A 17,125-nucleotide genomic window follows, 5' to 3' on the forward strand; every position below is an offset into this window, starting at 1 on the left:
AGAACCATCATCAGTGGGACCCCACCAAAAGGCCTGGGACAAAGCATCGGTAGATAGATGGTGGGATGGGAGGTAGGTGTGATTTTCAGGAGTGTTGGCCTACTATCGCTCCGATTGAAATGTGCAGTAACACTGCCACCCAAGACAATTAGTCTGGTAGCACTTTAAAGACTAATAAGCTTTCGTGGGCACAGCTTACTTCTTCAGATGTCCGGAGTGTTGGATGTCCAGAACCACACCCAACACTCTAATCATCTGAAGAAGTGGGCTGTGCCCATGAAAGTTCATGATACCATCTCCATATTTTGCTAGTCTTTAAAGTGCTACCAGATCATTTGTTGTTTAAGTTTTTCCTGTTATAGACTAACTCGGCTACCCCTCTGAAACCCAAGACAATGTTATCCCAGGCTAATAGATAGATGTGTGCAAGGTGTATGTGTGTGCACGTGTGTATAGCCCTTTTCTTTTCACCTACACCGAGCTCCCCAGGCTAGTCTCAGCAACGGAGCCCAACACCCGTGCCAGGTACCTCTTAGTTTCACACAGAGCAGAGCCCTCCTCTTTCGTAGATACCACCCCGCAGCTTGTTTACACGGTTTCACTCCACCTCCTTTACGTGCCAGGAGGCACAGTATTTACAATGCTATCCAGCTTTACTACCCTGGTCTCCTTGAGGGGGTGGGAGGTGTCTCCTCCTGGCGAACAACCTTCTGATCAGGCCCTACCAGCCTCTCTCCCTCTTGCGTCTCTACTCCTGCACGTCCTTCTTGGGCTCTTTTATTCTTTCTATCTCCTTAATGGGCTTCTTAGCCATCCAGCCCCAATCTGATGTGGTAATGAGGAATTCCTCTCCTTAACCACTACCCGCAGGGCCCCCAGCACACTTGTCACAGGCTCACCATTATTCCTGGCTGAATTAGAGCCTACATTTTAGAGCCTATCTGGATTGAAAAATGGCCAGTCACAGAGAATCCACCATAACCCTGGGTAATTGGTTCCGATGGTTAATTAGTCACACTGTTACAATTTGCTATTTATTTCTAATCAGAATTTGTCTCGCTTGTATTTCCAGCTGCTGGGCCTTATAAAACCTTTGCTAGAAGGAAGAGTCCTCCAATGTTTGTGGACCATGTAGGTTAACTAACGTCACATCTACATCTTTTCTTTGTTAATCTGCACAGAGGGGGTGCCTTGACCCTCTCCCCGCAATGCTTGTTTTCCCATTTCATCCATCTCCTGGATTTTCTCTCCTCTCTCCAACGCATCCACATCCTCCTTGAAGCGAGGACACCAGAACTGGACAAGGCATTTCAGTAGTGCTCACAACGGTGCCAAATATAGAGGTAATACAAACTCTGATGTTAGATTCTCTGGCATAGCCATGCAGGGATCACATGAGCCCATTTGGCCACAGCACATCACTGGGAACTCAGCTCAGCTCTTACCCATCAGGAGCCCAATGTCGTTTTCCGAGTCACAGCTTCCCAGGAGAGAGTCCCCATCCTCTCAGTGTGGCCTATGTTCTTTGCTCCTTGATGGTTTACATTTACATTCGGCCATGTTCAAATACATATTGTTTGCCTGCATCCTTGTTTGCTGGCATCCGGCCTACACTGTATGAGAGACCCGTCCTCTTCATTGGTTACCACTCCACCAATCTTTGCCTCATCTGCAAACTTTATGAGTGATGAGTTTATATTTTCTATCAGGTCATTAATCATCTCGTGAACTCACGGAGAGCCAAGAATCGACACTTACAGCACCTCTTCCGGAAACACCCATTTGATGACGATTCCCCAGTTTCATTCCGAGACTTATCAGTTAGCCAGTTTTTAATCCATTTCATGTGCACCAGGTTGATTTCGTATTGTGTAGTTTCTTCATCAAAATACTGTGTAAGTAGCAAGTCACAGGCCTTACAGAAATGGAGTATATTACACATAGGGTGACAGAGCCGGAATTCATTTGTGGGCTCTGATCTCTTGCGGCAATAAGGCCAGACTAAGATACTACAGGTTGAACTTCTCTAATCCAGAACACTCTGGTCCAGAAACATCCGTGGTCTGCATGACTTTAGTTAACTGGATGTCCACTTTTCATGGGTGTGTCCAAGTTTCCCCGTGGTCCTATAAAGTTTGTTTACAGCCACCAGTCCTGGCTCTCAGTCTTCTGTGCTGTTATTCAGCTCTGATTTACCCCTAAATGTCTTCTAATAGCTCAGAAGTGTTGGTAACGCTGCTAGACTATATTGACCTCCTGTGGTCAGGAAAATTCTCTCGCTCGGAACAGGTGAGGTCCCGAGGGTGCCAGATTAGAGAGGTTCAACCTGTAATAGAATCATCATATGGAAAGGAGGATAAACCAATGAAGCAGACTGTGCAACATTAAATATCAGCACTGCTCTGACAAGGTTAATATAACCCCCCTTCTCTTAACTGGCTCTGGCTTCAAAAGTGTGTGTCAGATTTGGTATTGTTTTCCCCATCTACGAGCACAGATTTAATCACGGAAGAGCAGGGCTCAAAATGCAGATTCCTTGAAGGCAGCTACTTCGGCTGAAGGGTTGGGGTGTGTCTGGACTACAGGGTTTTATTGACAAAAGTGGACTTTAATCGACAAAACTATACCTGCGTCTACACTACCACCGAGTTCTGTCAACGTTACGTTACAACTCGGCAGTTGTTGATGGCAGTAAATCTCATTCTACGAGGAATAACGCCTTTTGTTGACAGAGGTCTGTCAACAGAAGGCGTTATTGCAGCTATACTGTCCTTTGCGTCTACACTCTCATGTAGACAAAATGGCTTGCTTTGTCAACAGAACTGGATGTAGTCTAGACGCTCTTAGTCGACAAAGCCTCTGTCAACAAAAGCCTGTAGTCTAGACGTACCGTTGGTGCCCATCATCCTTATTTATGGCAGAAAGATAATTCAGGCAACCACTGAACTGTTAATGAATCAAAATCTGGCTTCAGCCCACAGCACAGGAGGGAAATCAGGGCGAGGTAAAGGGTCCCTGGGAACCAGCATTGTGAAACAGCAGACGAGTTTCTCTTATCAAGGAAAGAGTGGAGCATTTGCGATGAAAAAATGTCACATGAAGGTGCAAAGGCAGTACTGGCCAATCGCCTGCAGTTCACAAGAACGTGGCTGGTTCACTCAGCTTGTTTTGAATAGAGGTCGTCTGAAAGGAGCCGGCTGTGAAGGGTAACTGGGCTTAGGCTGATAGGCACAGTGCAAATGGGACTAGTAATGGGAGATGTGAAAAATCATTGGGATACAAACGGGAAGGTGATCAGGTGAGAAACCAGGTGCTGACTGGCACACCCTGCAGCATCCCAGCCAGACAGGAGAGCGAGGCACCAAGGCCTTGTCTGCACTGGCATGTTGTGTCACCAGAAATGGCCTTTTGGTGACAAAACAGTGAGAACATTCACACTGCAATGAGACTTTTGTTGGGAAAAACACCCAGTTTTGGAGACCAAAAACTTCCAACCCTGTGGGAGACTTTTGTCTTTCCCCCTCACCTTTATTGTCAACAGAGCCAGTGTGAACTCTGTTTGGTCAAGAGAACTGACTTCCACCAGTGTCTCGGAATGCCTGCCCTGATGGCTGTGCTCAGTGTTTTGTGATCTCTGCTGCCCTGCAGGCATGTGCCCTCCCCTTTCAAAGCTCGGGGAAGTATCTGACAGCTGAGTGAGCAGCTCCTTTTGGGGAACAAAGAGCACATCATTGGAATGCTCCTGTTTTGCCCTGCTAGGAACACAATGGCAAGTAGGCAGCTGCTGGAGAGATGGCTGTGCTGCTTTGACATTCCTCAGCACGGAGAGCTTACAGAGCTACTCATGATGCTGCTCCCAGCAGCTGAGAATGCTGTGGGAGGACTCAGAATCCCAAGAAGCACAGGGATCAGCTCTGCCTTCTCACAACACTGCACTATGGGATGCTTACCCACAATGCTTTGCTCTACCTGTCGACAGGGGAGTTAGCCATGTGGCCATGGAATGTCAATAGTGGGAAGCAGAAAAAACAGTTTGATCGGTTTTCCCTTTTGCCGACTTTCGCATGTCGACAGCACATTCTGGCCAAATCGTCCCAGGGTGTACACAGCCCAAGAAAAGTAGTCGTCCTTTCCCCAAATAGAAATGCAGGAATTGCCCAGTTAGGGCCCATTTAATCCTGCCTCTGACAGTGGCTGGTCTGAGCTGCTCCAGAAAAAAACGTTTGCGACAGTTTTAGAATAGTTTGTCCAGCAGCAGGATGCTTGTATCCCTTCCAAAGCTCAGCTTGTTTTTGATGCATTACTGTGGCACCACTGGGTAGCCCTGCTCCCCTTATGTCTTGCATGAATCCTGGCCAGGCCTTTTGGGTGAGGTTGGAGGAAGGAGGGGTGGGTTTGATGGAATAGGCCAAAGCCAGGGCGTCTGAATGTAGCTGTGAACTTCTGCCAAGTGTTTGGGTTCAGAGTTCCCACTTGAGCTCCACCAGGAAAAACAGACTTGAGTTTAAGGGTGACTGGCCAAGTATTTTTGAAAGATCAGGTCTATGACCATTTGTGCCTCTTTACAATGGTTAGAATCACTGGACTGGAAGGGACTTTGAGAGGTCATCAGGTCCAGTTCCCTGCCTTCAGGTCACGACCAAGCTCCATCTAGACCAGTGTTTCTTAAACAGTGCTCCGTGGCACACTGGTGTGCCATGAGGCAGTTGGAGGTGTGCCGCGGAGAACAGCAGTTCAAAATGGCTGCCCTTAAAGGGGCAGGCAACTTTTTTTCCTCAATAACTCTCCCCCCTCCCCAACCCCTTTTTTTTTTCCTCCACAAAAAATCCTTAGTGTTCCTCAAAAAAATATATTGTTTGTTGTTCCTCCGTCTTAAAAAGTTTAAGAAACACTGCTCTAGATCATCCCTGATAAGTGTTTATCTAACTTGCTTTTAAATATCACCAGTGATGGAGAATCCACAACCTCCCTGGGCAATTCATTCCAGTGTTTAACAACCCTTGCTGCAATTTAACCCTAATTGCTACTTGTCCTATCCTCAGAGACTAGGCTAGAGACAACCTAAAAGGGAATTACACCTCCAACCTCCTCCACCACCAGAAAAATTCCTCCTTTCCTGATGGCTTTTTACCATAAGAAATATCAGGTCTGGTCTTCCCCAGAGTTCTTGGTGGGCCCTGGAGATATTCATTATGGGCTCTCCCATACCTTAAAAGAGGAGGCAAGAGTATCAAGGTTTTTTTTTTAAACATACACCGTGTTAATAATTAGGCACTGGAGATAAATGTCTAGCCTAAGAGGGAAAGGGTTAAGTGCAGAACTTCCAGCCTCCTGGCACGTCCTAATCCGACCAGCTCTTCAGTCTCCCCATCATTTTCCAGGGGAGCCAAAATCAGAATTGGTCCTTTTTAAAAAAAATACAAAAACAAAACCCTTTTTATTAGGGCACCTTCAGCCATCAGAAGCACCAAAGGGAAGGTCACTAGCCATTCTCCCCCTCCCCTTTCAGAGTACGGGAGTCAGGAGACCTTGGTTTTATTCCTGGCTCTGGCACAGACTCCCTGTGTAATCCTGGGTCAGTTATCTTCTCTGTGCCTCGGTTCTCCTTCTGCAACCTTCCTTGAGCACAGGGGGGCCAGGATGCCACATCCACTCGTACTCGTGAACCACTTTCAGAATCTGGAAGGCACTAGAGAAAAGTCAAACTGTATGTTAAAATTCCACTCCTTAGGCAAAACCAGAGTTCAGGGAGGGAGGGGGAAGCGGGTATGGTATCAGAATGAAGAAAGGTGCCGGGCTATAAGATAACTATATACACTCAAGTGCATTTGCAGCTGGTACCTGGCCTGCACCGCTTCTCCCTGGAAGCCCCGTGATGAGAATCCAAGGAAGAGGTCAGAAATCCTAGACAGGACTGTGAGCCTTTTTTCCATCTCCGCCGAGAAGAGTTCTGGGCTCGTATCGGATGGCCCGGAATTACCATCATAACAGCTGCACATCGGATGACAACATCACGGCCTCGGAGAAAGGGGTTTTAGCAAGGGAAGGGTAACCTGAACCGAGCAGCTAAAGCATGAGATAAGAGGGCAGATAGTGGGGAGGCACAAGGCACACAAGTGCCTTCATTCTCTGCTTTCCTCCTCCTCATTAGGCCTCCAGGTCTTTGTTCCGCCTGCGAGATCTGCTCCAAAGAATAACAGCCATTTGTGCAAAAGAAAACCCAACCTGCAATAGGATGAGATGGGGGAATCACCCCAGTTTTGCTTGAGGAATCAAACAAATCCTAGAGATTTTAAAGGGCCCCCATTCGGGAACTCCCCCTCCCCCATTCCATTGTTGTCTAATAGACACCGACTCAGCAAAGCACTTAAGCATGTGCTTCAATGTAAACAAGTGTTGAAGTCCCCTTGGCTTGAAAGGGACTTCCCCCCACGCCGAAAGAGAAGGTTTGCAGACTCTCAGCAAGTCTCCCTTGTTTATCAGGCCCTTGGGAGGCTGTAGGTTGGGCAGGAGCTAAATGTTATTTGTTGGGCAGCGTATGTGTTTCATCAGTCCACGGGGTGAGCTAGGGCAGGTTGGTGTATTCCAGGCGATTGCCCCATGGTTTGTAGATTGCAGGGGCTTTTCAGAGTCCTAGGGATGGGGGTGGGCACAGAAATCAAATTAAACAAAATCGAAAGATAGAAAAACCTCCGAAATTAACAAAATAGAGCAGTGGTTTCCAAACGAGGGGTCGTGACCCACCGCTGGATGGGGGAGGTGTCGGGCGCTGGGTCTCGTGGCTGCAGGGGGGGGATCAGATGAGCAGTGGGGGGGCTAAGGCAGCTCCCTGCCGGCTCCTAGGTGGGGGGAGGGGAGAGCGCATAGGACTCCATACGCTGCCCCTGTCCTGAGCACTAGCTCCACTCTCCTATTGGTTGGGAACCTGCTGCCGGCTGCTTCTGGGGTGCAGCCTGGTCTGCAGTGCCAGGAGAGGCAGGAAGCTGCCTTCGCTTCCTTGTTGCACTGCTGCCCACGAGCCACTCAAGGTAAGAACGGCCATAACGTGTCAGACCAAAGGTCCATCTAGCCCAGTGTCCTGCCTGCCGACAGTGGCCAGTACCAGATGCCCCAGAGGGAGGAACCATAACAGGTAATCATCATGTGATCCCTCCCGTCACCCACCTCCAGAGAAACAGGCTAGGGACACCATTCTTACACATCCTGGCTAATAGCCATTGACGGACCTAACCTCCATGAATGTATCTAGCTCTTTTTTGAACCTGGTAAAGTTCTATCCTTCACATCCTCTAGCAAGGAGTTCCACAGATTGACTGTGCGTTCAGTGAAGAAAAACTTCCTTTTGTTTGATTTAAACCTTCTGCCTATTAATTTCATTTGGTGACCCCTAGCTCTTATTTGCTGATTCCCACAATATAACTTTTCCTTATTCACTTTTTCCAAACTAGTCACGATTTTATAGACCTTTAGCATATCCCCTCTTAGTCTCCTCTTTTCTAAGATGAAAAGTCCAAGTCTTTTTAATCTCTCTTCATATGGGACCCGTTCCAAACCCCACATCATTTTTGTTGCCCTTTTTTGAAACTTTTCCAATGCCAAGATCTCTTTTTTGAGATGAAGCGACCACATCTGTATGCAGTATTCAAGATGTGGGCACACCATGGTTTTATACAGAGGCAATAAGATATTTTCTGTCTTATTCTTTATGCCTTTTAAAATGATTCCTAACATTGTTTGCTTTTTTGACTGCCTTTAAGGGGTCCGGGGCCGGGAGGGGGCATAGAGTTTCCCTGATGTTGGCCAGAGTGGCCATCAGGGAAACCTGGGAAGCCTTAGCCTCCCAGTAGTTCGAATTAAGGGTCTACACAGCCCTAATTCGAACTAGCTAGTTCGAACTAGGCTAATCCTCGTAAAATGAGGTTTACCTAGTTCCAACTAAGCGCTCTGCTAGTTCGAATTAAATTCCAACTAGTGGAGCGCTAGTGTAGCGCCTATAAAAGTTAGTTCGAACTAACATCCGTTAGTTCAAACTAACTCTGTAGTGTAGACATACCCTGACTTACTTTGGGGAGATCTTTTTGAAGATCTTCAGAGTCAGCTTTGGTCTTAACTATCTTGAGCAATTTGGTATCTTCTGCAAATTTTGCCACCTCGCTGTTTACCCCTTTCTCTAGATCATTTATGAATAAGTTGAATAGGATTGGTCCTAGGACAGACCCTTGGGGTACCCTGCTAATTACCTCTCTCCACTCTTGAAAACTTACCATTTATTCCTACCCTATGTTTCCAGTATTTTAGCCACTTATCTAACTTTACTTAGGAGCCTTTGGTGAGAGACCTTGTCAAAGGTTTTCTGGAAATCTAAGTACACTATATCCACTGGATCCCTCTTGTCCACATGTTTGTTGACTCCCCCCCACCCCCCTCAAAGAACTCTAATAGATTAGTACGGCATGATTTCCCTTTACAGAAACCATGTTCAGGAGCTCCAAGTTAGTCTGTTACAGGAAAAAAAAATTGGTCTGGTAGCACTTTATAGACTAACAAAACATGTAGCTGGTATCATGAGCATTTGTGGGCACAGCCCACTTCTGCAGATGGCCAGAGTTATGAGTAGGGGATGTGAGAACTTGAAATAAATAGGAGAGGGGAAGGAGAGGGGGGGAGAAAAAGAAAAAAAGGGAAAAGGAAGGTGGGTGAGAGACAGGGCATCATTACGTATCTGGAGAATGAATATTGACTTTCCCCTAGCAAATTATATTGATCTGTGTATCTGACAATTTTATTCTTTACTATAGTTTTGACTAATTTGCCCGGTACTGATGATAGGCTTACAAATCTGTAATTGCCAGGATTACAATCCTGCTATCTGGAGAGATAAAACCAGGGCTATGTTTTACCCTGCTGCCCTTGCAAAGCCCAAAGGATGTTGTTGAGGCTAAGAACTAAGCAAGACTCAAAGAGCAATTGGGAATGTCTACAGAATACTTCATGCTGACGAGACTGTTAGAAGGGAGATAAAAACGTGCACTCTAGGGGTTAGAGCAACCTCCTGCTCCTAGAGATCAGGAGAGACCTTCATGACGGCAGGTAACCCCACAACAGTTACTGCAAGGTTCTTATGCCTTCCACTGTCACAAGATGGGATTCTGGACTAGATGGACCTTGGGTTGGATCCAGTTTGGCAATTCCTGTTCTTAGGGAATGGAGACTAAACTGGATTCTATTCTGGCCCAGGAACACCACAGATAATCAGCTACTCCTCCCGACAGCCCATAACATGACATGTTGTACCCAGGATGCCCGTAAAGTCTGTGGAAGATGGACAAGGCATCGACTTCCCGCAAGAGTGATTTCCTTCTGAGGGGGACTGGGTGGCGGTCACAGGGCACAGAGCAATATGTGGATTGCTGGGAGGCTCCAGCCCACAGCATGAAGCTGAGAGAAGGAGGCTCAAGTGAGTGAGGGTCCCTTGGGCCAGGCTATGCCATAGGAGTGATCTGAATGTTGTCCAAGGAAGGACGGACCAGTGGTTCGGAGGCTAAGCTGGACTCAGAAGGCCCAGGTGAATATGTACATGTAAGTCCAAGCCCGCAAGCTCCTCCAAACATCTCCCCTTGGTCTCAACTCAGTCGTCTCTTGGGGTGGGGGGTTCACTCAGAACTTGGTCATCCGTAGAGCAACCATAGCTAGTTACTCGGCCAGCGAGCCAACAGCCCATAATGAGCATTTCACCAGGATGCGGATGATTCTGCAAGTCTGATCTCCCTATGGCCTCCCGCAGGAGCCTCACTACACACTGAAGAGGAGGGAGAAAATGGAAGCCAACCTCGAGGACAGCAGCTTTCAAAGTTCAGCAACTCCTGGATGCCCATGTGAGTTAAGCATTTTTGGGAACCTCCTGCCCCACCCTTCACAGAGACCCCACCCCCTCTCTTTGCGGCTCCGCCCCTTGTCACTACACACCCCTCTCTTGTTCGCCCTGTCCCACCCTCACTTAATTTCACGGGGCTGGGGCAAGAAGTTGGCATGTGGGAAGGGGCTGAGGGCTCCAGCTAAGGGTGCAGGCTGTGTGGGGTCACAGATGAGGGGTTTGGGGTGTAGGTCGCAGCTGTGGGCTGGGCAGGCAGCTAGAGTATTTGGGAGTGGGTGGCACTGGCTCTGGGAGGGGAAGCTCAGTGGTCTGAGCATTGGCCTGGTAAACCCAGGGTTGTGAGTTCAATCCTTGAGGAGGCCATTTAGAGCAAAAATTATCAGGGATGGTACTTGGTCCTGCTGTGAAGGCAGGGGACTGGACTCCATGACCTTTCAAGGTCCCTTCCAGTTCTAAGAGATAGGCAATCTCCATTAATTTAATTACAAAATTTAATTTAATTTAATGTTGCTATCACACCTGCAGGCACCCCCCCCCCACGGCTCCCATTGGTCATGGTTCTTTGCCAATGGGAGCTGCATAGCCGACACTTGGGCATGGCAGTGCACCTAGGGGCCAGAGGGATCCGGTGGCTACTTCTGGGAGCTGTGCGGAGCTAGAGCAGGTAGGAAGCCTGCCTTTAGATGGGAACCTGGGGCTGTTTCTTGAAAACTCGATGGCTGGTAACTCTGCCAGTCTCCTGCATCACGTTGAACATCTGCTCCCTCGCGTGTAGAAGCCATTGGAAGGACCAGAAAGAGTTGCTCAGTGGGGCCCACAGATCCCCTAGAGTTCCCTTGTGGACCCTAGTCTGAGAAACGCTTGCCCTACGTCAAAGCGAGCCATCGTCCATCCTCATGTTCCCAGTCCGGCCATTTGGCCCTCTCCACGAAGCTCTCGGTATGACAGTCACTCACCATTCATGCAGCCAGTTGCCTTGAAACCAAAGGAAAGGGGACACAGAACTGCACCACGGGGGTAACCAGATGTATAGGCTGTATTATTTAATAGAAGTTACAAGAGGATAAATGTACAGTTGAAAATCAACATGCTAATTTCTAATGCATTTTAATCTGTAAACCATGCAGTCCATTTTTAATCAGTAGCTCCGCTAGTGAGTTTGAAGGAGAAAAAATAAAACCTTCCCTTTAAAGTTAAACCTAATTTCCTAAATATTCCCCTTATTGTGCAAAAAAAGCTGGTTTCACCACATTGGGGTAGAAAATAACCCTCTCCTCTCACCCCCCTTCCCGGAAAGGCAATCCAAGCAGCCAGTGGACCCGGGAGGGTGCGTGGGAGGTAAAAATCAAAGTTAGAAAGCAAGTCAGTGCAGATGTAGTTCCTGATGAAGGAGAAGCAGGAGCTCACTAAGCCGGCGGACGGCACAGGTAGAGACAAGAGGTTTGATTCTCAGTTACGCTGTGGCCCCTTTATGCTCTTGTGGCAGCTTTTAAAAGGGCCTTTTTGTAAAGGAAAATCAGATCCATGTGCCAACAAGGGTAAAGACAGGGCCAAATGGACAGCTGTGACAAACGCACCATCTCAGCTCCTTGGGATTAAACCCAACTGGATCCATCACTAGCTAAGACCAAGCTGACCACACCCTACGTGGACTACAGATGCAATCCGCGTCACGCCAGCAAACGTGACTCTTCACAACCATGTTGGAACCCAACATTCAAGGCCATGAATGGGAGGGGTCGGCGAAAAAACAAGCCACAACAGCAACCTCCCTATGAAACAGATGGGGGGCAGAAACCGAGCCAATCCTTTAGTTTCATATTCCGGGGGGAGGGACTTCACCCCCTGTACACACCAATACAGACATCCACAGAATCGTTCCTGGGAACCAACAAACCCCATGGAAGCAGCTCAGAGTTTGCAATAGGAAGCGTCCTTCCCACCTTGAGCTCATTGATTAGATGTTCACTTAAAGGGTGTGTTACGAAACCGTTCCCTTTGCCGCCCAAACACAGAATTTACAGCCCGTCGCAAAGGCGTTATCTGGTGCCCCACGGGCATGTAGAAACTGGTTCCTGACATTGAGGGTAATTGGATCTTCTTCTTTCATCAGGTGCATGTCGAAGTATATGGGCCCAGCCCATGGGTGGGATACATGGAAAATGAGGTTGTTTCTCTATTGCAGAATCTTCTGGCAAGTTCTAACATTGGAACCAACTAGAAAAAGCCAGGTAATGTCTTAAGGGGAATTCTGAAGCTAGGCAAGAAACGATTTAGAGAGAATGGCAAAGTTGAAATAAATGTGGTAGAACTGGTCACTGCTTGAGACAAGGAATTCCCCTCACCTCCTTTCATCGGCATTTTTGGGAGGTGAAAACTAAGTCCCATTGCCTCTTCACCGTCGCTTGCTCATTTTCCCTGCAATTAAGTCTGGAGCAGAGATAAATTGTGTTGCACTTAGAACGGCTTTGCCTTGGGACGGGAAACCAAATTCTGATTTGTTGCTGACAGCTCATTCCAACTGAACCATCGGAAAGAGAACAGAGTTGTTGAAGGCCAAGATTACTGATCCATGCTAGCAGATTTTGGATGGGGTACCATGCCCTCCCACCCACACATCCATCCATGCACGGAGTCTTTGGCAGCACTCGTAATGCCTCCACTGAAGCATCACTTGGAATGCTTCTCGTAGTGTCTCACGAACAGTTTTAGAACTGGACAAAAATGTCCAACCTAGAAGATCTGACATTTGCCAGCCCAGTCATTTCCATATCTACGTGGACAGTCTCGTTTTTAACAAGCAAACAAACATTGAACAATGAAACGGACAACTTTCCCCCTGGAGAACACAACTGTGGTCAGATACTCAAAGTGCAAAACTGCTCAGAGCTTTTGTGACGAACTCCAGCACTAGGGAATGAACACACACACTTCTCCTGACGCACCAGCGCAGTTTGCCTGTAAGTTAGTGCATTAAAGAAACTATAAAACCTCTTCCCAATGCATAGGCGGTCAGAAGTGTGTCACCTAAGTTTACAAAGACGACACCCGGGTACTTCTCAGGCAGCGGAACTATCAATTAGTGCTTAGATATTTTTGCAGGGGGGGGGACCCAACAAAAGCATTTTTCTAGTGTGACTATTTAAAAAAATGAAGGGATGGTCATCTATGTACATGAGTACATTAATAGCAGCATTGTTTGGGGAGGGGCACAGGTCTATCGGAGTGGGGGGTTCTGCTCCTGCCCCCGTTTTGCAGCTTTATAATAAACTTTCCCTCCTAAGCACTACCATCCGTATCAGAAGATACAAATCATTAGTAAGAGTTAGAGGAGATTTTAAACATCTTCCAAAGCTTTTAAAGCAATCTGTTTAAAAGATTCATTTCATTTTGAAGGGATGGGACTGCGTCTCTTGGAACAAAACGTTAATTAGGAACAGAGCACCAAAATTCCATTTTTCATCCCCGTTAAGTGACTTGTGGTTAGGAGTTTGACCTCCCGAAATCAGAGACTCTCTGCATCTCCAACTTGGCAGAGGCTGCTTTCCTAGCAGAAAATCCTCAATGCCGGAGCCAGGTCACGTGATGCTGGTCCAGGCGTTTCACATGGCGTCTCCAAGCAGAGCTTAAAGAGCTAGGAAATTAAAGCTCGGCAGGCCACTTTGCTCCTCTTTAAATTGAGCTTGGTGGAGGCAGGACAGAGTTGAGCGGCCGGTCCCGGTAGGTTTGCTGTTGCCTGGGGTCACGGCGGAAAGGTTTGTCTCAGGGATTCTGTTTACTTTGTTCTTTTATATTAATTAGGGCGCCCAGTGCAACCTCACTATATGGAATACCTCTGAAGGTAAAGCCTGAAACATGCCTTTAACAGCTCACAACTTTGCTCTGCTGGCACCTACTTGGGCACGATAACTCTCCTCTAGCAAACAGCCCGAGTGATACATGTGCGGGTGTGTCTCCCCATCCCATTTCTATTATTTAACAAGGAGTGAAGAAAAAAAAATCACCACCCGCAGCAAAACCAGCGGCTGACAAACGCGATTCAAAACTGTATTTGACAGTCTGTCCTCCTCCTAATAAAACACTGGAACTGCCAGAGCGCCTTATAGGTCATGCTTCTGATGCTCATTTATACCATTGCCAGCAGCTGCAGCAGCTTGCTTCCAAAAGGGTTTTAAAGTGCTCACAACTATTTATGGCCCTTAAGTGCCTTGTGGACTCCTCATTTTTTCAGCATTGGCCCGCCGTGGGGTTTGGATGTTTTTTTTTTTTAAAACTATACATTCATTTTAATGCAGCACGTTTATCTTGCATCTGATGCGTATGTGATTCTCAGCACATCACCGCCTCTCCCCGCGCTCCTGCATCAGAGAAGCGTCCCTCTTCCCGGCCGAATGCAAATGTGTTTGTCCCTTTGTCTTTGATACTGATTACTGGGAACTGTGACTGGTGATGCAGCTGGTGACACTTCCGGTGTCTACTGAGAAACCAGGTCTTCTGGCCCTTCCACTAGATTTTCACAGCCGTGTTGCGGCTTCCCTTTTTCAGGAGCTCAGTTAAGAGGAGTTTTCACTGGCCCAGAAGCCGGTGAATTCTCCCCTGGAAACAGAGATTGCAGATTCTTCCCCCTGGAGTTAGCAGCGTCCGTCTAGCTGCTGCAACCCACGAATCCAGACTTTGCAAGTGGGGTGGGTTCAGAACACTCATCTGGTTCTCTCAAGTCAGGTGAACCTACTGCATGCGACATCTTCCCGGCACAGGAGAAGCTGGGTTGGACGGCTTCACTTTCACACTCTCGTTGGGCATGGTACAAATGTGTGTGTCGAAAGGTAAAAAAAAAAAAAAAGCCCAGGGCAGAGTACTGAACCCTTCGCCGCCAGTCTGGAGCATGACAAAACAGGAGCATTTCAGAATTAGCGCAGAGCCTAAACAGGGAAGTGACCCAGTTGCCCCCGGTGTTGAGGAAAGCCTTCGTTAGCAGAGCAGTTCTTTGGCTTGCCGATCCCTTTCCATCCGTGTCAATTACTAATTTCATGTCGCGTTCACCATCCTTCAAAACCTGTGCTCTGAAAGGGGTTTTCCAAAAGGAAATACAAGGAAAATGCCAATATACAGCCCTCCCCAGTATAAAAAGACCCTGCATACTTATCCCATCACACTGATGTAGCCAGTGGCACAGGGTCACGGCTTACAAACGTGGCTATCGACACGCAGGTGCAAGTAACACGTACCCTTATAAGAAATGCATCGCTGAGGAGCATTGGGGAAAAAAATTGCCCTTACGAAAGACAAATGCAAGATAACCTCCTTGTCCACCCTGTGCTTCTATACGTGTTGGATAGTGGTACCAGCACAGCAGCCAGGAAATGCAGAAGCAACCCTCCAGGCACCTGCGTGGCCAAACAGAGCAAGGCCGAACGTGGCCCAGAGAGCCAGCCCTCACCTTGCACAGGAATGCGAAGATTCGAGGGTGAAAGGGACAAACCGAAATCTCTCCCCAATTGCTAGAAAAGGTGCATTGGCTGCTTCAAACAAATAATTGCCGGGGGCAATAAAAACAACCCCGGCTCAAACCGATGCGTAAAAAAAAAAAAAGACGCATATTTCAGGGTCGAAGCAGCGTTACTTTTGTGGATATGTACACATTAGGAATGTGAATGGCTCCCTGCAATGCTAGTAGTTATAGGCAAATATGAAGCATGACATGCCTGCTCCCACAGAAATGGGACTAACAGTAGAATATTTTTGCATCTGGATTTGATATTGAAGAGGGATCCACTAGATACATCTCCCCCCAGAACAGTTACAGTCTAGTGGGTAAATACAAGGTAAGGGCATTACCAGCATACATTCTGTACATAAGCACTCCAGTTGGCTTCTTTGGGAGTCTTATGCAGAGGAGGAGGGACTACAGAACAGACTATAGAACAGACACTTGCTACAGACCACAGAGGAGATTCTGGCCCTTAGGCACTTTTTACCAAGTGGCTATTCGAGCTTCAATGTTCGGTGGAGTGCTCTGGAGTTCCCTGTGACGCGGGAGTGTTCATAAGTCCGTTCAGTTCTCTGCCAGAGTTCGGCGAACAGCAATGCCTTGCGGCCTGCAAGGTTGTGAGGAGCACTGACACTAGCGTCACTGGGCCGTCCCTCCGGACATTCGGGAAGGGGGAAGAGAGAAGACCAAGTCGCATGGAGTTGCAGAGAAAGGCAAAATTGTGGCACGGCGTCGGCACGGCGTCTGCCTGCCTCTTTGCGGAGTGTTCATTTCCATCCTGGATGAGGCAGAATCACACCACCACCACCCCAGGCCAAACCGGCACCACAGGCACAACGCTGAAGCAGAATTATTGCGTGACTCTCGCGCTAACCCATCTGATGACGCTGTCACTCTCGCGCTCCTCCAGGACAGTGTCTTTGCAAAAAGATAGCAGCAGCTCCTAACGAATTATTCCAGATTACGGCGTACAGTCCTGCTCAGCAGGTCCAATTACAGCCCGGATGGATCTGGTTAGTGAACTTCTCCTGCCGGGAGTCTGCAAACTAAGCATGAAGTTAGCATGCACGTCAACACCACAAAAGGAATGGATTGGCATTTCTGTGCACGCGCTGCCTAACTATACCCAATACGCTAATCTGCATTCGGCAGCTCACAAGCTGGGCTCTTTCCATATGAAAAGGCATGTCTGAGCTACAGGAAGGGAGGAAAAGCATTGGAAACCACCACGCTCCCATACTATTTTTTTCACCACTTGAATAACTTAACAAAAGAAAAGTCAAAAGGATTCTCTGACTTTGGTTAAAAAAAGCGCATCTGGGCCCGAGCTTTTCTTTCAAGTTGCAGCTTTCCGGTCGACTTATAAACCCCTGAAAATAGGAGTTTAGAGTGTGAGAGGAGGACATCCCCTTTCACTGCAGCAGTTCAAACAATGCCGCGAGATCACCACTTGATTATTTCCCTATCCACATTTTCCCATAAGGGCAGGTTCCGTGAGTACTATACACGGGAATACAAAAATACATATATTCTCTTTAAACAAGAATCCCAGATCCAGGTGCAGGGAGGCTTCTGTGCAGAAATTAGCACAGTCCTGAAATCCCCAACGCCCATCCCGAGCAGCTGACAACGCTCACAAATGGTGGCTGTTGATCAGACTCCGAAGTTGCTTAGCCACAGTGTCTATCAGCTTCTGTTTGTCTCTCTCGTTCTTCCGGAACTGCGCAAAGACGTTGTTCTTTCGGCTGGCGTCTTTCATC

General features: G+C 47.7%; 1 protein-coding gene across 4 annotated transcripts in view; it reads right to left on the reverse strand.

Annotated features, from left to right (window-relative positions):
* Nucleotides 1-10,879: 10,879 nt before the first annotated feature.
* Nucleotides 10,880-17,125, reverse strand: part of EXOC6B (exocyst complex component 6B) — a 461,000-nt gene continuing 454,754 nt past the window's right edge. For all 4 annotated transcript variants that reach the window (XM_075931045.2, XM_075931047.2, XM_075931048.2 and 1 more), the window contains one exon: nt 10,880-17,125. In XM_075931045.2, coding sequence (XP_075787160.1) covers nt 16,999-17,125 — 127 coding nt within the window. In that variant the 3' untranslated portion in view covers nt 10,880-16,998.

The sequence above is a fragment of the Pelodiscus sinensis genome, chromosome 4, assembly GCF_052426305.1.
Source record: "Pelodiscus sinensis isolate ZL-2025 chromosome 4, ASM5242630v1, whole genome shotgun sequence".
Classification (NCBI taxonomy): Eukaryota; Metazoa; Chordata; order Testudines; family Trionychidae; genus Pelodiscus; species Pelodiscus sinensis.